Source organism: Synchiropus splendidus, chromosome 1 (assembly GCF_027744825.2).
Source record: "Synchiropus splendidus isolate RoL2022-P1 chromosome 1, RoL_Sspl_1.0, whole genome shotgun sequence".
Lineage (NCBI taxonomy): Eukaryota > Metazoa > Chordata > Actinopteri > Syngnathiformes > Callionymidae > Synchiropus > Synchiropus splendidus.
The window spans coordinates 16,151,000-16,168,206 of NC_071334.1; the positions used below are offsets into that span (position 1 = coordinate 16,151,000).

The window sequence follows — 17,207 nt, forward strand, 5'->3', positions numbered from 1 at the left end:
TCATTTTTAAATAAGACTTTTGAGTTTGTAGTTTGGAGGCAGCAGCAGCAGTTCTGATCCAGACAGTTTAGTCTCGGTCCTGGCGGGTCATAACGCCTGACATCTGCAGCGAACCCAAAATACGGACCACCAGCTTAGACACTCTTCACTGGCTTCCAGTAGCTTTCAGACTCCCTCATCGCAAGGGTTATCGAGACAGTCGGCCCATTCCTAGCTCATAAAGGATGAAGTGTGGTGGTGTTGGATGGCAAGGAAGTTATGTGGGGAAACCCACCAATAAACCCCCAGACATTTTTACAAACCAACTGCAGAAAAATCTGATTTTTCTATGGCTCCTGATGGAGGCCCACTTTTGTCTGTCATCCAGACTCACATTCATTATATTCTCAATTTCACACTTGGAATACAACAAAGTTCAAAATGATAAAAATATGAATATAGACTTAAGGTCAGCATTTTAATGCATATTGCAACATCCATAGCAAGTGAAGTGAAGCAAACTTCCAGACAGACCTGTTTTTTGTTTCTGTGATATGGTTCTAAATGGAATCCTGGTGTTGAAAATGTCAATTGTGGTATGTTGCTAGCTGCCTGTGTGCGTGGATATTTAAGTGCAAGATAGTGGTTTCTGTGCCGTCCAGTGGTGCATCATGCAGTTTGACAAATATGACGGAACAACATTGCAACTCTTTCGGAAAAACTCTTTCCTGCACTCCGAGATAATATGCACATGTCAATGTCTTGATTTGTATGAGTCCAAACGACAGCTTTTAAATAGTTTTTGCAGCGGGTGACAGGCTCCCTGCTGGGAGGACAGACAGATTCTCTAAACATGGCTTGACAGGCTTCTCTTTTTCTCCCCTTTCTTTATTCCGCTCTATTTTCTCTGCATTTCTGTTCTCCATCCATCCATCCATCATACTCAACATACATTCCACCCTCTGCTCTCCCTTCACCACGTATCCCGTCTTTGTTGAACTTCCAACTTTGCTTTTCTTGACCATCTGTCTTCCTCTCACCCCGGCTCACCCACCTGCCCGGTCCAACACGCCATCATCCCCTCCTCCCCTCCTCCCCTTTCTCCATGTCCCTCTTCTTTAGCTCATGCAGCAGCAGGCAGCCATAATGGCGGCAAGCCACGGAGGTTACCTTACGCCCAGTGTGGCTTTCCCTGCCACACAGATCCACCAGATGGGTGCACTCAACATTAACAGCCTCCCACCCACCCCCATGACCCCGGTGTCGGGTGAGTTTCATCAAACCTTGGGTGAGCACTCAGTTTCTTTCCTCTTTTTTCTTCTGTGCTCGTGTGTTTTGACTTGTGATGGCATGCCTTGTGCAGAATCCTGCTGTATTAGTGAAACAGAGGCTCTGGAGCCTTGAATTTCACAAAGTCAAGCAGGACTGTTTTGCTTTTATCCTGGTCCAATGTCCACGCTGGTAATACCAGTAGACGGTGGGCGCTATATAGCCTTTCTCAGCCATAACTGGAACATCAACTGATGTAGTCTTCATCACGAATGTATTGGTTACCAGCCATGACATATGTAAAAGCAAGTGCTGAACGGTTGGAACTTTTTTTTTTCTGTGAACAGCCAGTTTGTCTTACCTCTGTTACACACGTGGGTTTCCTCCACAGTTCTGAAACATACAGGTTAATGGGTGACTGGAAAGTGTTTGTTTGTGTGAGGGGTGGTTTGTGCCACAGGTGATCCCGACCTCTGGTACATTGTAGCTGAACCAGCCGCCTGCCTCTCGCTGCCCAAGCACACCGCTACTCAGCAGCAGAGAATTGACAATTAAGGGATAGCAAAATCATGCATGTGCTTTATGAATTCATCCTATATTACTCATCACTGAGTCAGCAAGAATTGTGAAAACGCTGAACTCTAAGGGCATAGATGGGTAATGAACAAAACTACCTAAGCTTTTTTTTTTTTTGTTTTATTAATATATTCACCATTAGATGAGAAAGATGATTTATACTGACTATATTAAAATAAAACATATATGCAATGGAATAATGATATGTTATTATCACACTTGAATGTCATGGTGTGATTAGGATTTTCCCCTTTTATAGTACTTCAATAAAAACATTGAAGTTAAGATTCATCTAATTTGGCTGGATGGCCCCTCACTCTCATTTTAGTACATAATATGAGCCCTCAAGGAATGTTATTGCCCGTCCCCGCCTTACAGCAAAACCCATAATAAATGCAACAGCAGCATTTGCTGTTATAATAAAGAGAAAAGTTGTCAAAAGTATTGAGAGTTGCAGTGTCAGAATGAACACTGAAGTATCTACTCCGTTGTTGTGTTGGAGAATGCAAACTTCCAGAGTTAGATTGTAAGGTTGACCAAATCTTTCTGAAGGAGCCACAGAGGATCCACTCTACTGTGCAGTTCAAATGGCGGTTGTTTGATTTGCAGAAGCCACGTGTGAAGAAGCCCACAGTCCCCATGAACACTGAAGAAACAGCAAGACATTCAATGCTATTTTCATGACAAACATTGTTTTTTAATCGAGGACTACCAACACAATTGTTGTTCAGGACTTATACCGCATGAAACTGTGTTTTGCTCATATTTAAATTCATTTTCTCCCAGTCTGCATGTCTAAGCTATGCACTTATGCTTGTTTTTACTGAGGAATCCAGTGAAATGAAGACTTCTTATCCTCCAACTAGCAAGGCAGGTCAATATTTTATGTGCTGAATTGACGAATAAACGGATCCTGAGTTTGAGTTACGATACAAGGCCAAGGCAGCGCCCTCTTATCCAAAATAATTCCACTGGCGAGAATAAGGGACTAAAATGCCAAACTAAATTCAATGGGATTTGCATGTTTATGATGTTTATGTAAGCAGTAAATATCCTGGCATAATAGCTGCAGAAAAGAGAATATCAATAAGTGAGTTTTGAGATAAGCCACTAATTTCCAAGTAGTTTTTGACCTTGTGCTTAGACGTGCATGATCTGCATGAATCCAGTTTTGTTTTCCATAACAAACACGCCGGATACATTACAGAGGAAAGTGAAGGACTTTGAAATACCCACCCGATGCATAACATTTGCTTACTCAGCAGAGTTGGCTATTTCCAATAGAAAAAAAGTTTCACGACTTGACAACAGCAGGAGCTGAAATAAATAATACAGTACCCAGGTCTTTGTTATCCACTTTGTCAACTCTGCAGTATTGAGGTTAGAAGGTGATGACTTTCCGAACTTTCATCCAATCGGTACTCCGAATGCTGCGAACAGGAGCTCCAGGCATTTTGTGGTGGGGGAATCTTAAGTGTTTTCTTTTGTCTGTAATTGGTAGTTTTTGCTTGTTCTTGTTTGGTTCTGCTTTGTTTGAGTAAATACGGTTAGTGAATTCAAACACACAGAGCAGAAGCTGACCAGGTGTGGACTCCCATTGACCTTTCTACCATGCATGTCTCCATTCACTGCCGAAGAACAGTGCGCTTGATGAAAATTATGTTTGGTTTTTTTTTATGTGAGACCCCATATGTTAAATATGGCAGTCACTGTGTTCATGTTTGAACCTTTCGATGGTCATAATCAATCTGGGTGGCGTGACAAGTGGCCCTCGCACTGCGCCGCTGATCACCTATGATGCATCTTTTTGTTCAGCTCTCGTTTGTTTGGCAGAACAATGGTCCTGATGAAAAGCGCTGAAAATGTTTGATTAGAATAAATGCAGGAAATCAGTGTTCTTTCTGTTGGAGATTTCTCCACTTGCTCTCACAATTGCAATAATAAGACGTGCCGGAATAAAAGAGCAAAATATCAGCTGATGAAAATTGAGCCCATTTGTATAACCAGTTGCGTAAGTAAAAAAAAAAAAAAAGAGATGTCACTCACACATCCGACATGACATCTTCACCATGCAGATCAGAGGCGTCCACACTCTCCCTCACTCGCAAGCTGCCTTTAAAACAGCCATGACATTCAACCCACCATAATAAAGCAGCGTTAAGACAGACTTTTTAAATCAACTGTCTGTCTTATGGTGGATGAATGTGACAAGCCTCTACTCCAAGTAACCAAAACAAAAGCTACGAGAGCTAAAAGGCTCTTACTGGTTGAGCCTAAGTATACAGATATACGTATGTCCTCAAAGTGCTTCTTTAAAACATTCATCATTGTAAATCTTACCGGTCCCATCTAATGCACATTTCAGGGGCTTCTCAATTGATATTAGAACCCAGTGGAGCGTGATAATATGTTTATTTTGATATAATGCTCCATAGATCTGAGTTATGTGCAGAGCAAATGTATGGTTTCTCTTAGCGCTGTTTGTATTTAGGCATTCTACTCATCCTGAACACACACTCTTGGTTGTGATTGTGCCTCAGTTGTTCTTTTATTCCAAGGTTGAGGTGATCGTCTCACCACCTACCCGTAACTGCTTATGTACACGCCATTTTGTTCCCCATTGTCGACTAATTGCATTTCATTGTTACGTATTATTAATCCTTCAGAGCAACATTGCTTTTATGATTCTTCAAGGACTGACATGAATATGAAACTGTTTTATTTCCCTTCTTTTCTCTCATTAATTTGACTGCTAGCAGCTACAGCAGATTTGCTGAGATTTCGTTGGCATCTCTTTGCGTTTTTAAAGACTTTAAGACTTATTTTGAGTTCATTCAAGGAATACATAACATGAGTGCGAAGAGTAGGCCGTGATCACACTGGCGATGAGCTGCTGGAGGCTGGCTGCTATGGAGAAGTAACGCAATGTAATATTAAGATGTGTGTCTAAGGCAGGGATGCTATGACCTTGGTTTATATCAAGATGACGTCAAGGGCAGAGAAAGTGTCTTTTATTCGGGAAGTGTATGAGAGCAGGCAGAGAGGTGTGCTGCGATACTTTCAAAGGAGTTCTACAAACATTGGCGAGGCAGAAGCGAGCTCATGATCGAGGTCACAAACCCGAATCAAACCAAACAAACTTTTCACTCACATCTTTTCTCACAACATGCAGTAGACACACTTAAAACACACAGCAAAACCCACACTACAGCAAACGCCACTGTCAAACAAACAAAAAAAAAAACGCCCAAACATAGTAACAACATTAAAATTACCTACCTCACAACTAAAACCACATAAACACTATCTTTCATATGAGGTTGTAATATATAATGGCAACAACTGAAGATTCCCATACAACTGGAGCCAAACCACAAACAGAACAAACCCTTATAGTGTTGTAGTCAATACCAAGACTTTGAGGGCCCTACGCAGAGTCAAGACCAATCAGGAGTGCAAAACCTAGACCAAGACCGAGAGCAGGTTACTAGCTTAACCAATGCATTTCAGTTCTTCATTTATTTTGGGAGGAACATTTTGCAGTAACAATTAAATGTGTGTGTCTGTATTAGTATTAGACTTATGCTTCTGTATTCTGTATTCACTTTGGTCTTGTTCTTGCCCCCCTCGTTCGTCTTGATCTTTGGCCCTCAAAGTCTTGGTCTTGGACTTGGTCTCTGTATATTCTTGCCTCAGTCTTGACCTGGTTTCGGCTTAGGTGGTCTCAACTACAACACTGCTTAGTCACATTAATATACAGCCTTTCAGAAACACACCCACCTGCATTCCCAAATCAAAGGTAGTACACATTGGAAAACATACTGACACAACGACTCATGCTGACTGAGCTGCAAGCACTGCAAAAAGCACCCGAAATACAGTCTCAAATAGGCTGTTAGCTAGGATTTTGAAACAAATCCAAAGCTCCAAAATAACTATTTTTATAATTAGAAATAACTTTTTTTTTTTAAAACAAACATCTGAGTCAAATAATCGTTTACAGAGATGCACTCAGTAGCTGTTGCACTCAGTAGCTAAGTGTGTACAGCTTTGTTCATCTTTTCTATATTTTTGCAAGATCAGCATACAGTTGTATCAGCTGCACATCTGTGATGTGGTTTTCTAAACTTTTGTGTTTAAACATTCATTCATTCAAACGATATATTCATATAGAGGCGTGCCACTTGACTGACTAAATAGAACCACTTGAATTTTGGTCCCTGTTAAGCTATGTTGCTCGCATTTGGCAAGCGCTGTGTGATCCTCTGCTCCCCAGTGCAGTTCTCTGCACGATGGGCTTTGTGCAAAAAAAAAAAAAACGCAGATCAAGAGACTATAAATATGATTGTTTAAAGTGTGGAACTTATCTCCGTTTTCTCATCCCATTAATAAACAGATAAACAAATATGGCGACCGCTATGGCCAAGCTGCAACTGTAAAAGGGTTGAGAATTGGCGAGTTTCGATCATATTCGGGATAACAACCAGGTGGAAACACTTTTGCCATGGAAACCAGCGTGATATGATACTATGAGTTGGGCATTATACGGGCACTAATAATCGGAATCTTAGGGTGTCCTGATGAGGAAAACCTGGGCGTCCATTTTTCATGTTTTGCAGTTCAGGGACGGACCTGTAGCTAAAAGCCTGTTCTCAACTCATTGTTTCTCTGAGGGGAACTGATCAATGTTACAGAGGCAGGTGGAGATAAAGGGCAGATAAAGAGCTACTCTCCCATTACCAGATAATTAGCCGGTATGTTTGTAGATGCCACATCACCAGAGATGCATCTCTGCGCCCCATTGTTTCATCCAAATCATCAATAATTCATCTGCAACATTAAAGTCTTGTTTCGGTGGCAAAATCAAAGATAGGTAGAAGGTTAAAGGTCGAGGCTCGCAACAATCCATGCGTCCATTCAATCCTCAGATGCGAAGCGTTGAGGCTTGATGGTGCACGAGCCGTTCACCAGATGGTTTAGCTGATGAGAACATGTATCCTTACAATGATGCATGATGATGCTTTTGGAAAATAATGCTCACCAGGTGCTGCTCTCTAAGCAGCAAAGAAATAAAAGTGTAACAAAAAAAACTGGGGGGGAGAGTGGGATTTATGAGCGGGCGGCCTCCCGTGGTGTGAAGAACAGAGAGCCGTGTCAAGGATGTTTTGCTGAATGTAAAAAGGACAATGAAAGTCACACTTAGGTTCTGTTACACCGCGTTGCTTGATATGGAAATGGGTCTCATGGATATTAAACAAAATATATGTTAGATTCCTCCAAGCTTCATCACCCACATCATCACAGCTGGAGTCAAGCATGAATATATATCGTGGAGGCTGAACACTTGCTTTGTGACAAAAGCCATAAAACTGATGAGCTGTTTGACATCGCAATCCTTTTCGCCACGTGCTTCATGACTCATAAAGAAACGTGACTGAAGACTCGTCTTCTAGTCATGTATAAGTAAAAGTATATAAATCTATATGCATGTGCATGTACCATTTTAGTCATTTGATTGAAAGATGCTGCAAAAACAGTTCTTGTTTTCTGTCATTACATCTTTACAGCAATTGTCGAAGATACCCGCAGTACTGAAGCAAAACCATCAATATTTCGGAGAAACACCGGAGAAGTCAGTTCAAATCATATGTCACCGATTCAGAGCTGAATCTCACTTTTTCCCAGAGTAAAGAAGTGCCAAGCATTTTAAGGCCTTTTCTGAATTCTGCTGAGGTGATGCTGGAGCGTTCGCAGCTCAGTGAAGCACACTCCAAGAGATGGTATATGTCTACTTTTCTCTCTCTGGCTCCGACTTTTACATTCATTGAAGAGACTACTCGGCTCCGTGCTCTGGTTCTCTGCCCTTCACTGATGGAGATGATGATGAGGTGTTTGGACCTTGGCAGTTGGCTCATTATTACGCTGCAGAGGAGTGCAGTTGGGTAGCCTGTGACCACTGCAGTGCAGATTCCATCTGAAATAGTGGAGACTCCCCATGTTTATTAATGACTTGTATTGGTAGTCATGGACTAAATATTGGACTGGTTATGTACTTCCCTCAAGCATCTGTTTGGGTACGTCATGACACTCAATTCTAAATAGCAACTCATGCAATGAGGCTAAACAAGGCAAAGCTCAATGAGTGTTGTGAACACACACGTGCAAAAGTCAAAGGAGCCTCCGTAAACTCTATGATGCATCATCCATAGTCACTTCGATCCTCTTCATTTGCTCCTGTATCACATCCATGAACTTCAAATGCTGCCCGGTGCTGACATGCTTTCATAGCACTGAAAAAGAAAAAAAAACAGACCTTGAAATTCCTTGACAAAGTTGCAGTAGTAATCCAAACACTGAGGTCTGGACTTCTCCCCTCAAGTGTGGCTCTGGTCTGTGCCAAGCCTCTTCTCAGCAGGACTGGGCTACCACTCTTCATAGCTCCCATAGCAAACTCAGTTTGACAAGACAGGTCTTCTAGCCTTTAGCTCACAACCCAGTTGCTCTGCCAGCCTCGAAGCGAAAGTCCAGACACCTTCTTTTGGTCTCCACCTTGGTGGCCATAGTTGAGGGTGAGGATGTTAGAGAGCCTTGTCTTTTGACTCAACTCTTGCAGCTTTCTTATGGCCCAATGTGTCATCTTCAGGTGTGCACTCTACACACCGTCCTTACCTCACTTGTGCTCGAGACACTGAGATACTTAAACTACTTAGGACGGTCTAACTTATAACCAAAGTTCAGAGCTTCCCACTGTGTCAACTTGGAGAGGACCTGATCCTCATCTTGACCACTTTTTACATTCAGATGTTTCCTTTGACACCAAGCTGAAAAACAAGAGCCACGTTCCATTTGCTTGAAATCACTCCCCAGTATTAACAGTGGAGTCATTTATCTTTTCCAATGTTCACCCTTTCACTTCTCACTTCGATAGAAATGCAACTTATTTTCAATCTGTCGGAAAAGGAAGCCTCTGTTTTGAGGGCTCGCTTCTCTCTTCCACCAAAGCCCCTTCCCTCTGGCAGTAATGGGAGCACTTTCTGAAATGGGCGTAACACTCCTCTTTGCTTTGAATGTTCAATTAGCATAATAAATACGTCTGTGGCGTCTTCTCGTGAGGCAATCACGGCTGAAATCAACAGTCTGAGCTTCAGCGTGGATGTCGTTTTGCTGATGTAACACAAATACATGCAAGCGGGGTGTTTTAAAAACGCGTGTAGAATATCTGATTTGGTGTCTTGCACTTTCGGAAAGTTGGAGGCAGCGTGTCATTACCAGTCACTGTACTGACAGCTACATTCTATAGAGTGCGTTGGCGGTAAACATCCTATGAATGCAATTCCCCCACATTGTAGAAACTGCATAAGCACTGAGGTGTAAAATGAAATGTATTTGTCCTAGTCCTACGAAACCTCTTCCTCACTTCAGCTTCGTCGTCTGCCTCTGATATTGCAGCGTCTTGACAGTAACAATAAAGATGATGGCTGCCTAAACGGCTCTCTCATGTAATCACTGTTTTATTGACCATCTCTTATTGTCTCTTCGCATTGTGACCACAAGATTTCTTGCCTTTTTCTCCATTATGTTTTTGTATTAAATCAAGCAAGACAGTGATACAAGCCACTCGGTCTCAGTTGCTTTAAATATTTTAAATGATTGTGCCCGCAGTTTTTTTTTTTTTCTGTGTTGTAGTACAGAGGAACATCACAGCGACCCTCGTGCTTATGTAAGGACCAACACAACTATCATCTCTCACCACCACAACACATTCACAGACTCCCGCCGCAGCACTAAGCCTTGGAAAATGAATTTGCCTGATGATGGAAAGCACACATTATCTGGCCGCACAGTTAAGTGTGTGTGGCCTGGGCAGACTAGCTGTCTCTGGCCCTCAGAATACGAGCGGCGGTCTCCTGGGTCCTGCTAGGAGAATGGGCTGCAGACGCAACCTAATTCATCACATCGCTGCTTGAAACAAACATTCGTGGGCAGCATACAGGAGAAAGGAGGATGCTGAAATAGGTACAGTAGAGGCCGTGGCATGTGTGTTGTTGATCCTATTTCATAGTACAGTCAGTGATGTTTGTGCGCATATATCCTGTGGTTGCATTAGCCAAACCCTCCCTGAGTTCATTTTTACAAAATACGAGATGGTTTTACTCGTCCTGGACCAGATCTTTCCTGAGCCTGGAGGCTGTTTGGTTGCACCTTGCTGTGCTGTTGAGTTTCTGCGCCAACCTGGCTCTTCTGTCCAATCAGGAAAGGGGTTTCCAGATTGAGAGGTGGTCCTCAGGGGAGATGTACTTCTGCGAGCTCGAATGCTTCGCCACGGAACAGGCCTTTTAAAGGGCCCATCACACAGTGAGATTCTGCTCCGAATGGGTACTTTGACGCTCCTCGCATAATTGGAAACACTTTCCGAAGGAGAGTTCTTTTTAAAATGCATTGGATGTGAGAGGACATTCAATTTTGATTCCACTCAGGAGGCGTCGTGCAGCTGCTTCTCATACCAGCAGCATATATGTTCAGTCCCGCCCATTCGTCAACCTGCCAACTGTTGTGATTCCAGCCTTTTTGATGGTGTATGAAACTAAGATGCATCTTGTGTGTGTGTGTTTTTTTATTTTTTATTTTTTTGTGACCTGCTCGTCGAAGCGGATCCACCCGCACCTCGCTGTTATTGCTTCTATCTAGCCCTAACTCCCCCCTCCCACCCGACTTCTCAGAAGTTGCATAGTGGTTTCATCATTTGGAGCAGTAGGAGCCAGCGGGGTATCACACACACACACACACACACACACACACACACACACACACCACAGACAGGCTCATTTTTCACAGGTCGACTTACCAGCTATCCTGCAGGATGTGTCACGACTAGCGCCTGATATGTGACAGACGAGCGCCACAGTCGTGTCCTTGCATTAGTGAGGGAACGCCAGGTCGTAGTTTGTGTGAGTGTGTGTTTGTCAACATCGACTTGGGCATAAATGTAGTGTCACGGTCCGCTGCCTTGTGAATTCTCTTATGAGGTTTATAATACACGTTAATCTTTTTAATATGCCTTTTCATATTAAATGTGTTTTTGCTGCAACACATTTTGGGTTGCGCTCAGAAATCACCCTAAATCCGCAAACTCTGTTCTTCTTTTTTTCACTCAAAAAAAGCTAAAATGTATAAATTATTTAACTGTTGCAGTGCATTTTGGGACTTGTAGTATGTGTGGTGAGCGCTGACCATCAATAATAGATGCCAGGAGATTAAGTTTTGGGCCTTTAATAATTGAATCACTGAAATATTTTCATCATAGCGCATAGAGTGTTTTTTGCCAGCATGTCATTAATAATAAGCATTATGAAATTATGTTGCTCTTAATATACTGCTGTATCAGAGGCCATTCAGGGCATCTGGTCCTTGAGTTTGTCATACCTGCTTTACATGATCATTTATTTTTCCTTTTGGCTTTGACTTTTGACAGTAAGGGCCAGACTGGGATTTGGTTTACTGAAATGTCGCCGATGCAACAATCCATATGGAATAAAATGTTGACTAGCGATACAGTTAGATGTCGTGAAGGCAGGATGACCAGGGTGGCTTCTGGTGTCTCGGGACAGTAGTCTGGATTGTTTACTAGATTTTACTTCTTAAATCTTTTTTGTCTTAGGCATTTCCCATCAGGGGTTCAATTTGAATTTAATTCCTTGTATTTCCAGGTGTGTTTTTTTTAATACCTGTATCTGGATGTACTGGGTTCTCCATGTGTGATGAGGTTTTGAGTTTCAATGTGAACTATGATTCCAATCTGTCTTCAACCAGAACAGTCAGTTTGGCTCTGCACCGCTGAGCCCACTAAATGACAGCTGCATTCATCCATCTGGATGTTCAGTGGTGTCCACTCCAGCGATTCCCACTCAAAACGTCTTCTCTCCAGCAGGCCTCAGTTCTCCACCAGCCAACATCACCACCTCTGCTGTACCCAGCATAGTCACGCCGATCGTCAACGGATTCACAGGCATCCCTCACCAGCCCAACGGACACCCCGCCGTGGAAACCGTTTACACAAATGGACTCCCGCCCTACTCGACCCAAAGCCCCACTGCGGCTGACACCCTACAGCAAGCCTTCACAGGGGTACAACAATACACAGGTGAGTGATGGCCTCATTGGAGAACATCCTGAAACACTCATCACTCGCAGTAAACCGAAGGATAGGGCTGTTATAGCTAGACATTAAAGCATCGCCTCACTGTGTTCACCTACCCCCCATTTCTATCTGTGCAGCTATCTATCCAGCCACCACGCTGACTCCCATTGGTCAGACACTGCCCCAACCACCGCAGGTCATCCAGCAGCAACAGCAGCGAGAAGGTGAGGGTGAGAGAACATTATTACTTCTGCACTTCACACATCTCATGCTGAGTAATAGATATATAAAGGAGATGAACACGAGGGCGCAATATGGCTTTTTTTTTACTCTGTACACAGCTCATTCTGGGTATTACTACGACGTGAGAGCGAGAGAGGAACTCTGGCTTTTATGCCGCTCACATTTTCTTCCCTGTAATAGATAAATAAAGCGAGGGAAGATAACGCTATCGCCTAATGCTGTTCACATCTCTGCACTAGTAATAGATATATAAAACATGTGGAGGATAAAAGTGTGTGGCGGCGAGCGGATCTTAGATGAAGTACAGAGACTCTGATTGAAACATAATTAATTTAGATCCACCAGCTGTGAATATACTTCTGTGTTCAGATGATAATTTTTGTCACTGTCAAATTTGTGTTCTGATTTAATCAGAATTCTATCACTTTTAATCCACTTTGTGGTCTTTGTTCTGCTCCCTCCGTGGCAAGTTGTGAGAACTCCGCGTGTCACGTTTGTCTTCAGTATCAGACGGCAGTTGTCTTTGTTCCATCCACCTGAGAGGAAGCCTGGATGATTCGATATTCACAGCCTCCCACTCTTCACGCGTCTCGCTGTTTTAGGACCGGAAGGCTGCAACCTCTTCATCTACCATCTGCCTCAGGAGTTTGGCGACAATGAACTCATGCAGATGTTTCTACCATTCGGCAGCGTCATCTCCTCCAAAGTGTTCATGGACCGAGCAACCAACCAGAGCAAATGTTTCGGTGAGAGTTCATTTGACCATGTCATCTTCAGTTTAAGACGGAAGAAAAAAGGCATAACATTAAAGACTAGAAAATAATAAAATGAGAATAGGAGTCTTTGGATGGCAAAAAGATATATAGTATATTCAGGTCAAATATTTTATCAGTCCTAATAATAAGATCACTATCCCAAAGGCAAAACTTGGATGCACAGTACTAGTACATGCTGCAGCTTCACAGCAAGAAGGTACTGTAGCTGGCACAAGCCCTGCTTGGGGCAGATCTTGTCTTTTGCATGTCCTCACAGACAGGGGATAAGAGGAAGAAATTGCATGGGATGGAAAATGATTTTGACAAAACAGACTAATAAATTCAAGAAAATATTTTATTGCCTGGAAAAATAAGTCTTTAACTCCAAAACTAAAGCGAAAACAAACTTCCCTCGTTTGATTTCTACTTCCACAGAGATTATGTGAGAAAAAGGTCTGAACTAAAGAAGCATTCTTTGCACTCGTTGGCGTAAAAAGTCGCAGCTGAAGTGTGAAAATCCAAAGTGAAAGTTAGCGTTTGCCACAACCATCAAGTTTCATCATTTGGATCGTTCTCACTCCAGTGCCAACATAAGAGGATTGTGTAAATGTGTATATATGGGACGTGAGTGATCTCTCCCCTCGCTGACCTGAATTAGCATCTTGATGACTGTTGTGTTTTTTCTCCTTTCCTCGCATCAGCACTGTGCAACAAAATTTGATGAATACATTGTGGCAAACAAACCACCAATGATGTAGTCAATCCGAGTCCATGTCCTTGTTTCTGTTTGGCAGCACTGTGGCCTGGAAAACCTTTACGTGCTGTATCAGCATCTGCATCACCGTTCTGTAACCCCAATATCTGTCAATACACCTCCTGCTGGAGCTGATTCACACTCCTCCTCCTCCTGTCCCATTTAGCTCTGTCTACACACCAGCAGCCTGGGGGCCGACGGAAACTTTGAGCAGGCAGCCTGGGACGTGGAGGCAAAGGACAATTATGGATCAGCATTTGTTTTTACTTCAGGGAGCTGCAGGAGCTTGGGCAAAATTGATCGCCGGCCCCGTCTCCCTGGAGGGACTTAATAACATATAAATTCATGAAAGAAGAGCTATTTGCAGTATTGACTTATACACTATGCATTTACAACATAATGTTTGGCCACGAGGAGGAGGAGGAGGAGGAGGAGGGGAAGGGCTGCTGTAATTAATCTGGAAAAGGCGAAATAGGGGATAAACTTAGATTGATGCTGTGCTGAAGACTGAGAACAAAGAGAGGAGGAACCTCAAATGTGGGACAGGAGTGTGACGCCAACCACCAAGCCGTCCTAGACAAGATGAACGCTCCCCCTGACACTTCCAGTTAGGAATGATCATTTGGAACAGTGAATTTATTTTCACTGTGCGTGGTGTTGTGCGTGTCAGGCAGAGGCGAGAGGTTGAAATGCAAATGGTTACTTCTTCTACTTGAAAGCGTCATGGACACAAAAGAGCATCATAAGAAGTAGGTGATGCAAGATGAAAGAACGAGGGACATGTGGCACTGCTTTGCTAGATTATTTGAAAATTTCCCTCAAACAATTGACAACCGTTTTTGACCATAAACAAACAGAAAGTGATACCAACCCTGTCAAAACGGTGCAGAGAAGCTATCAAAACATCAGCGAGGGGGTATCAATACTTGCTGCTAAAGGACAGAGTAATTCTGTATACAAACCCATGATATGTTTTGTACTACTGACCCTCCTTATGAGAGCTCTACATTACATTTACGTTACTGTTCAGTGCTGCTATTGTCTCTGATCCTTCACATTCAGACACTTGTTAGCGCGCAGCAAACCAGTGTTTGGTACCTCCAGTAACTTCACACTATTGCAGGTGACTGACTTATGAGAATCTCTCTTGTGGTCGTATATGGAATCAAAATTATATATTTTTTCTTTTTTTGTATGCTATTGGTTAACTATGTATTGGTTGAAATTGGTGAGACTTGAAGGCAGAGTACATTTGTCACGTTGATGTATTTGTTAAAACACCATGACATAGTTATCGACGACAGGTAGCGACGACATGTTAACCTGATGGAAGGTTGGCAGGTCACTCCTTTTTCTTGCCTGGATACTTTCCTCATTCCTCCACCCAGCGCGCCTCTGCACCCTAATAGGCCACACTGGAGACGACTGGGCCAGGCAGACATACCTCCCAGGTGGCCGTCGACCTGGAGAAGCTCCTGCTGTTTTTCACGGGTCATCGACTGTTCCTAATGACAGCGCAGGATCAGGCGAGCGCATCAGGCGGAGACACACTCCACTGCAGTTTCTGGTCACTGAATTCTCAAGGCTTTATTTTTACACATGATGGAAACAGGATGTGCAGCATTGGTTCAAGGATGATGTATTTTGGGTAAAATGCAGCAGGAAGGAAGGTCTCAGATCGACCTGTCTCTTTAATGTCAATCCTGTTTGGTATTGCATATTGCTATTTGGCTTCAAGATCTTTTGCTCTGGGTAAAATGGCCCATGATTTTACAAGGGTTTTACTGAATACACTGTGATTAAAGTAGCTGTTCAAACCTATCATTATTTGTCCCTTGGACGTGACAAAAAACAAATTCCAAATCATAAGCATCTATTGTTTTTTGTTTTTGTTTTTTTTATAAAACAATTCACTGAAAGGCAGAAAACGTGCGCAATTGTGCATCAGCTCAATGCACAATTATGAGCTGATATTAACCAAGACACAAATGAAATTTGCATTCGTGGTTCTAGTTTTCATAAATTAAATTATTTTTCATTGACACCCTTGAAAAGAACATAGATACTCAGAGGTAACCCGTCGGTGGATTCATGCCCAAAACCAGAATATGTTTTATTGATGAATGAATATGAGAACAATGAAGAGGACGACAGAGAATGTGAGGTGGAACTATATCCAAGACTCACTTGTCAGTCACCGTCGGTGCTCTCAAATTTCTTAAACCTGTTAAAGGATGACTTTTGGGAAAGAACATCATTTTAGCAGCATTATTTTTTTGTTGTTGTTGTGAGGATGACTGACATGGGGTCCCTATCTTGTCAGGATGCCTCTGGTAGGCCTCAGTTTGGAGGGGTTCTGGGCAGACTGGAGAGACTGCTGGGCCCCTTTGCTTACAGTACGTTGTCGCTACCATGGCCTGGTGGTTGACTTGTTGGCTGCGTCAAGGGTTTTGGTCTTGAGTTCCTGCCAGTAAAATGATACCAATGGAATCATCTGGAAAGCTGTCAGAACTTAACAGGGCTAGGATTCATCAAGCAACCCTAAAAATTACATTTGGAACCCATATAAGAGAATCTAAACACTACAACCAACCAAAACCATAACCAGATTTTCCGCTACGTACAGTTGTGTTGTGGTCAAGACCACCTTAATGTTGGGCGGCGTGAGACCGAGACCACACTGACTACAGAATGTAGAAGCGCAAATCTATTAGTCAGAGAGACAAACACGTTTATTTTTTACAGCGAATCAAGTCAAGAAAGGAAATGCTTTCAGTGGAATAAACCATTTGTTTGTCATTTACCTTGGTCTCTGTATGGTCTACTTTGGGTCTCAGTCTCAGGTTAAGTGGTCAGGATTACAACACTACCAAACAGTAGTGTTTCATTAAATATAAAGAAAACCTCACAGTAGATGTGAAGTCCCAAGATTAAAGATTTAGATCTGTGAGTTCATTGAGTACAGAGTTCCTAAGTGTAGATGCTAGCGACTGCGTATTACTTATTAATAAACACTGGCCATAACATGCGGTTTATTTGATCTACCTTCCATCATTTGGCCAAAACTAATGCAACTGTATTATTTGTTGTCGCTGAAATTGAGCCTTTTCTTTTTCTTTATCACACCACTGTGTCAGATTTACAGAAACATATTTTTCAGCACACATTTTTTTTGAAGTTTTCATGGTCTTGCTTGCAGGGTTTGTGAGTTTCGACAACCCAGCCAGTGCACAGGCAGCTATTCAAGCCATGAACGGCTTCCAGATCGGGATGAAGAGGTTGAAAGTCCAGCTAAAGAGACCGAAGGATGCCAGCCGCCCTTACTGACACAGCCTCCCTTTAATATTCATCGCAGCAGCAGCACAGGTGAGATCACCACTCTCCACGTTTACTGAGGGGATGTTTTGAATTTGAGCTCCGTCTCAGCTACATCCTGCGTCTGAGTGCCTGCAGTGTAAAGTATTCCATCTGACGCAGAGCAGACATATTAATT

At 42.8% G+C, this 17,207-nt stretch overlaps 1 protein-coding gene across 9 annotated transcripts in view; it reads left to right on the plus strand.

Moving 5' to 3' along the window:
• celf5a (cugbp, Elav-like family member 5a) overlaps nt 1–17,207 on the plus strand; it is a 190,095-nt gene that overhangs the window by 167,255 nt on the left and 5,633 nt on the right. For 2 of the 9 annotated variants that reach the window (XM_053856177.1, XM_053856157.1), the window contains exons 7-11: nt 1,102–1,267; nt 11,750–11,965; nt 12,100–12,192; nt 12,808–12,951; nt 16,914–17,080. In XM_053856177.1, coding sequence (XP_053712152.1) covers nt 1,102–1,267; nt 11,750–11,965; nt 12,100–12,192; nt 12,808–12,951; nt 16,914–17,041 — 747 coding nt within the window. In that variant the 3' untranslated portion in view covers nt 17,042–17,080. The remainder of the gene's footprint in view (nt 1–1,101; nt 1,268–11,749; nt 11,966–12,099; nt 12,193–12,807; nt 12,952–16,913; nt 17,081–17,207) is intronic. The other 7 variants (XM_053856217.1, XM_053856210.1, XM_053856185.1 and 4 more) reach the window with 6 other exon arrangements.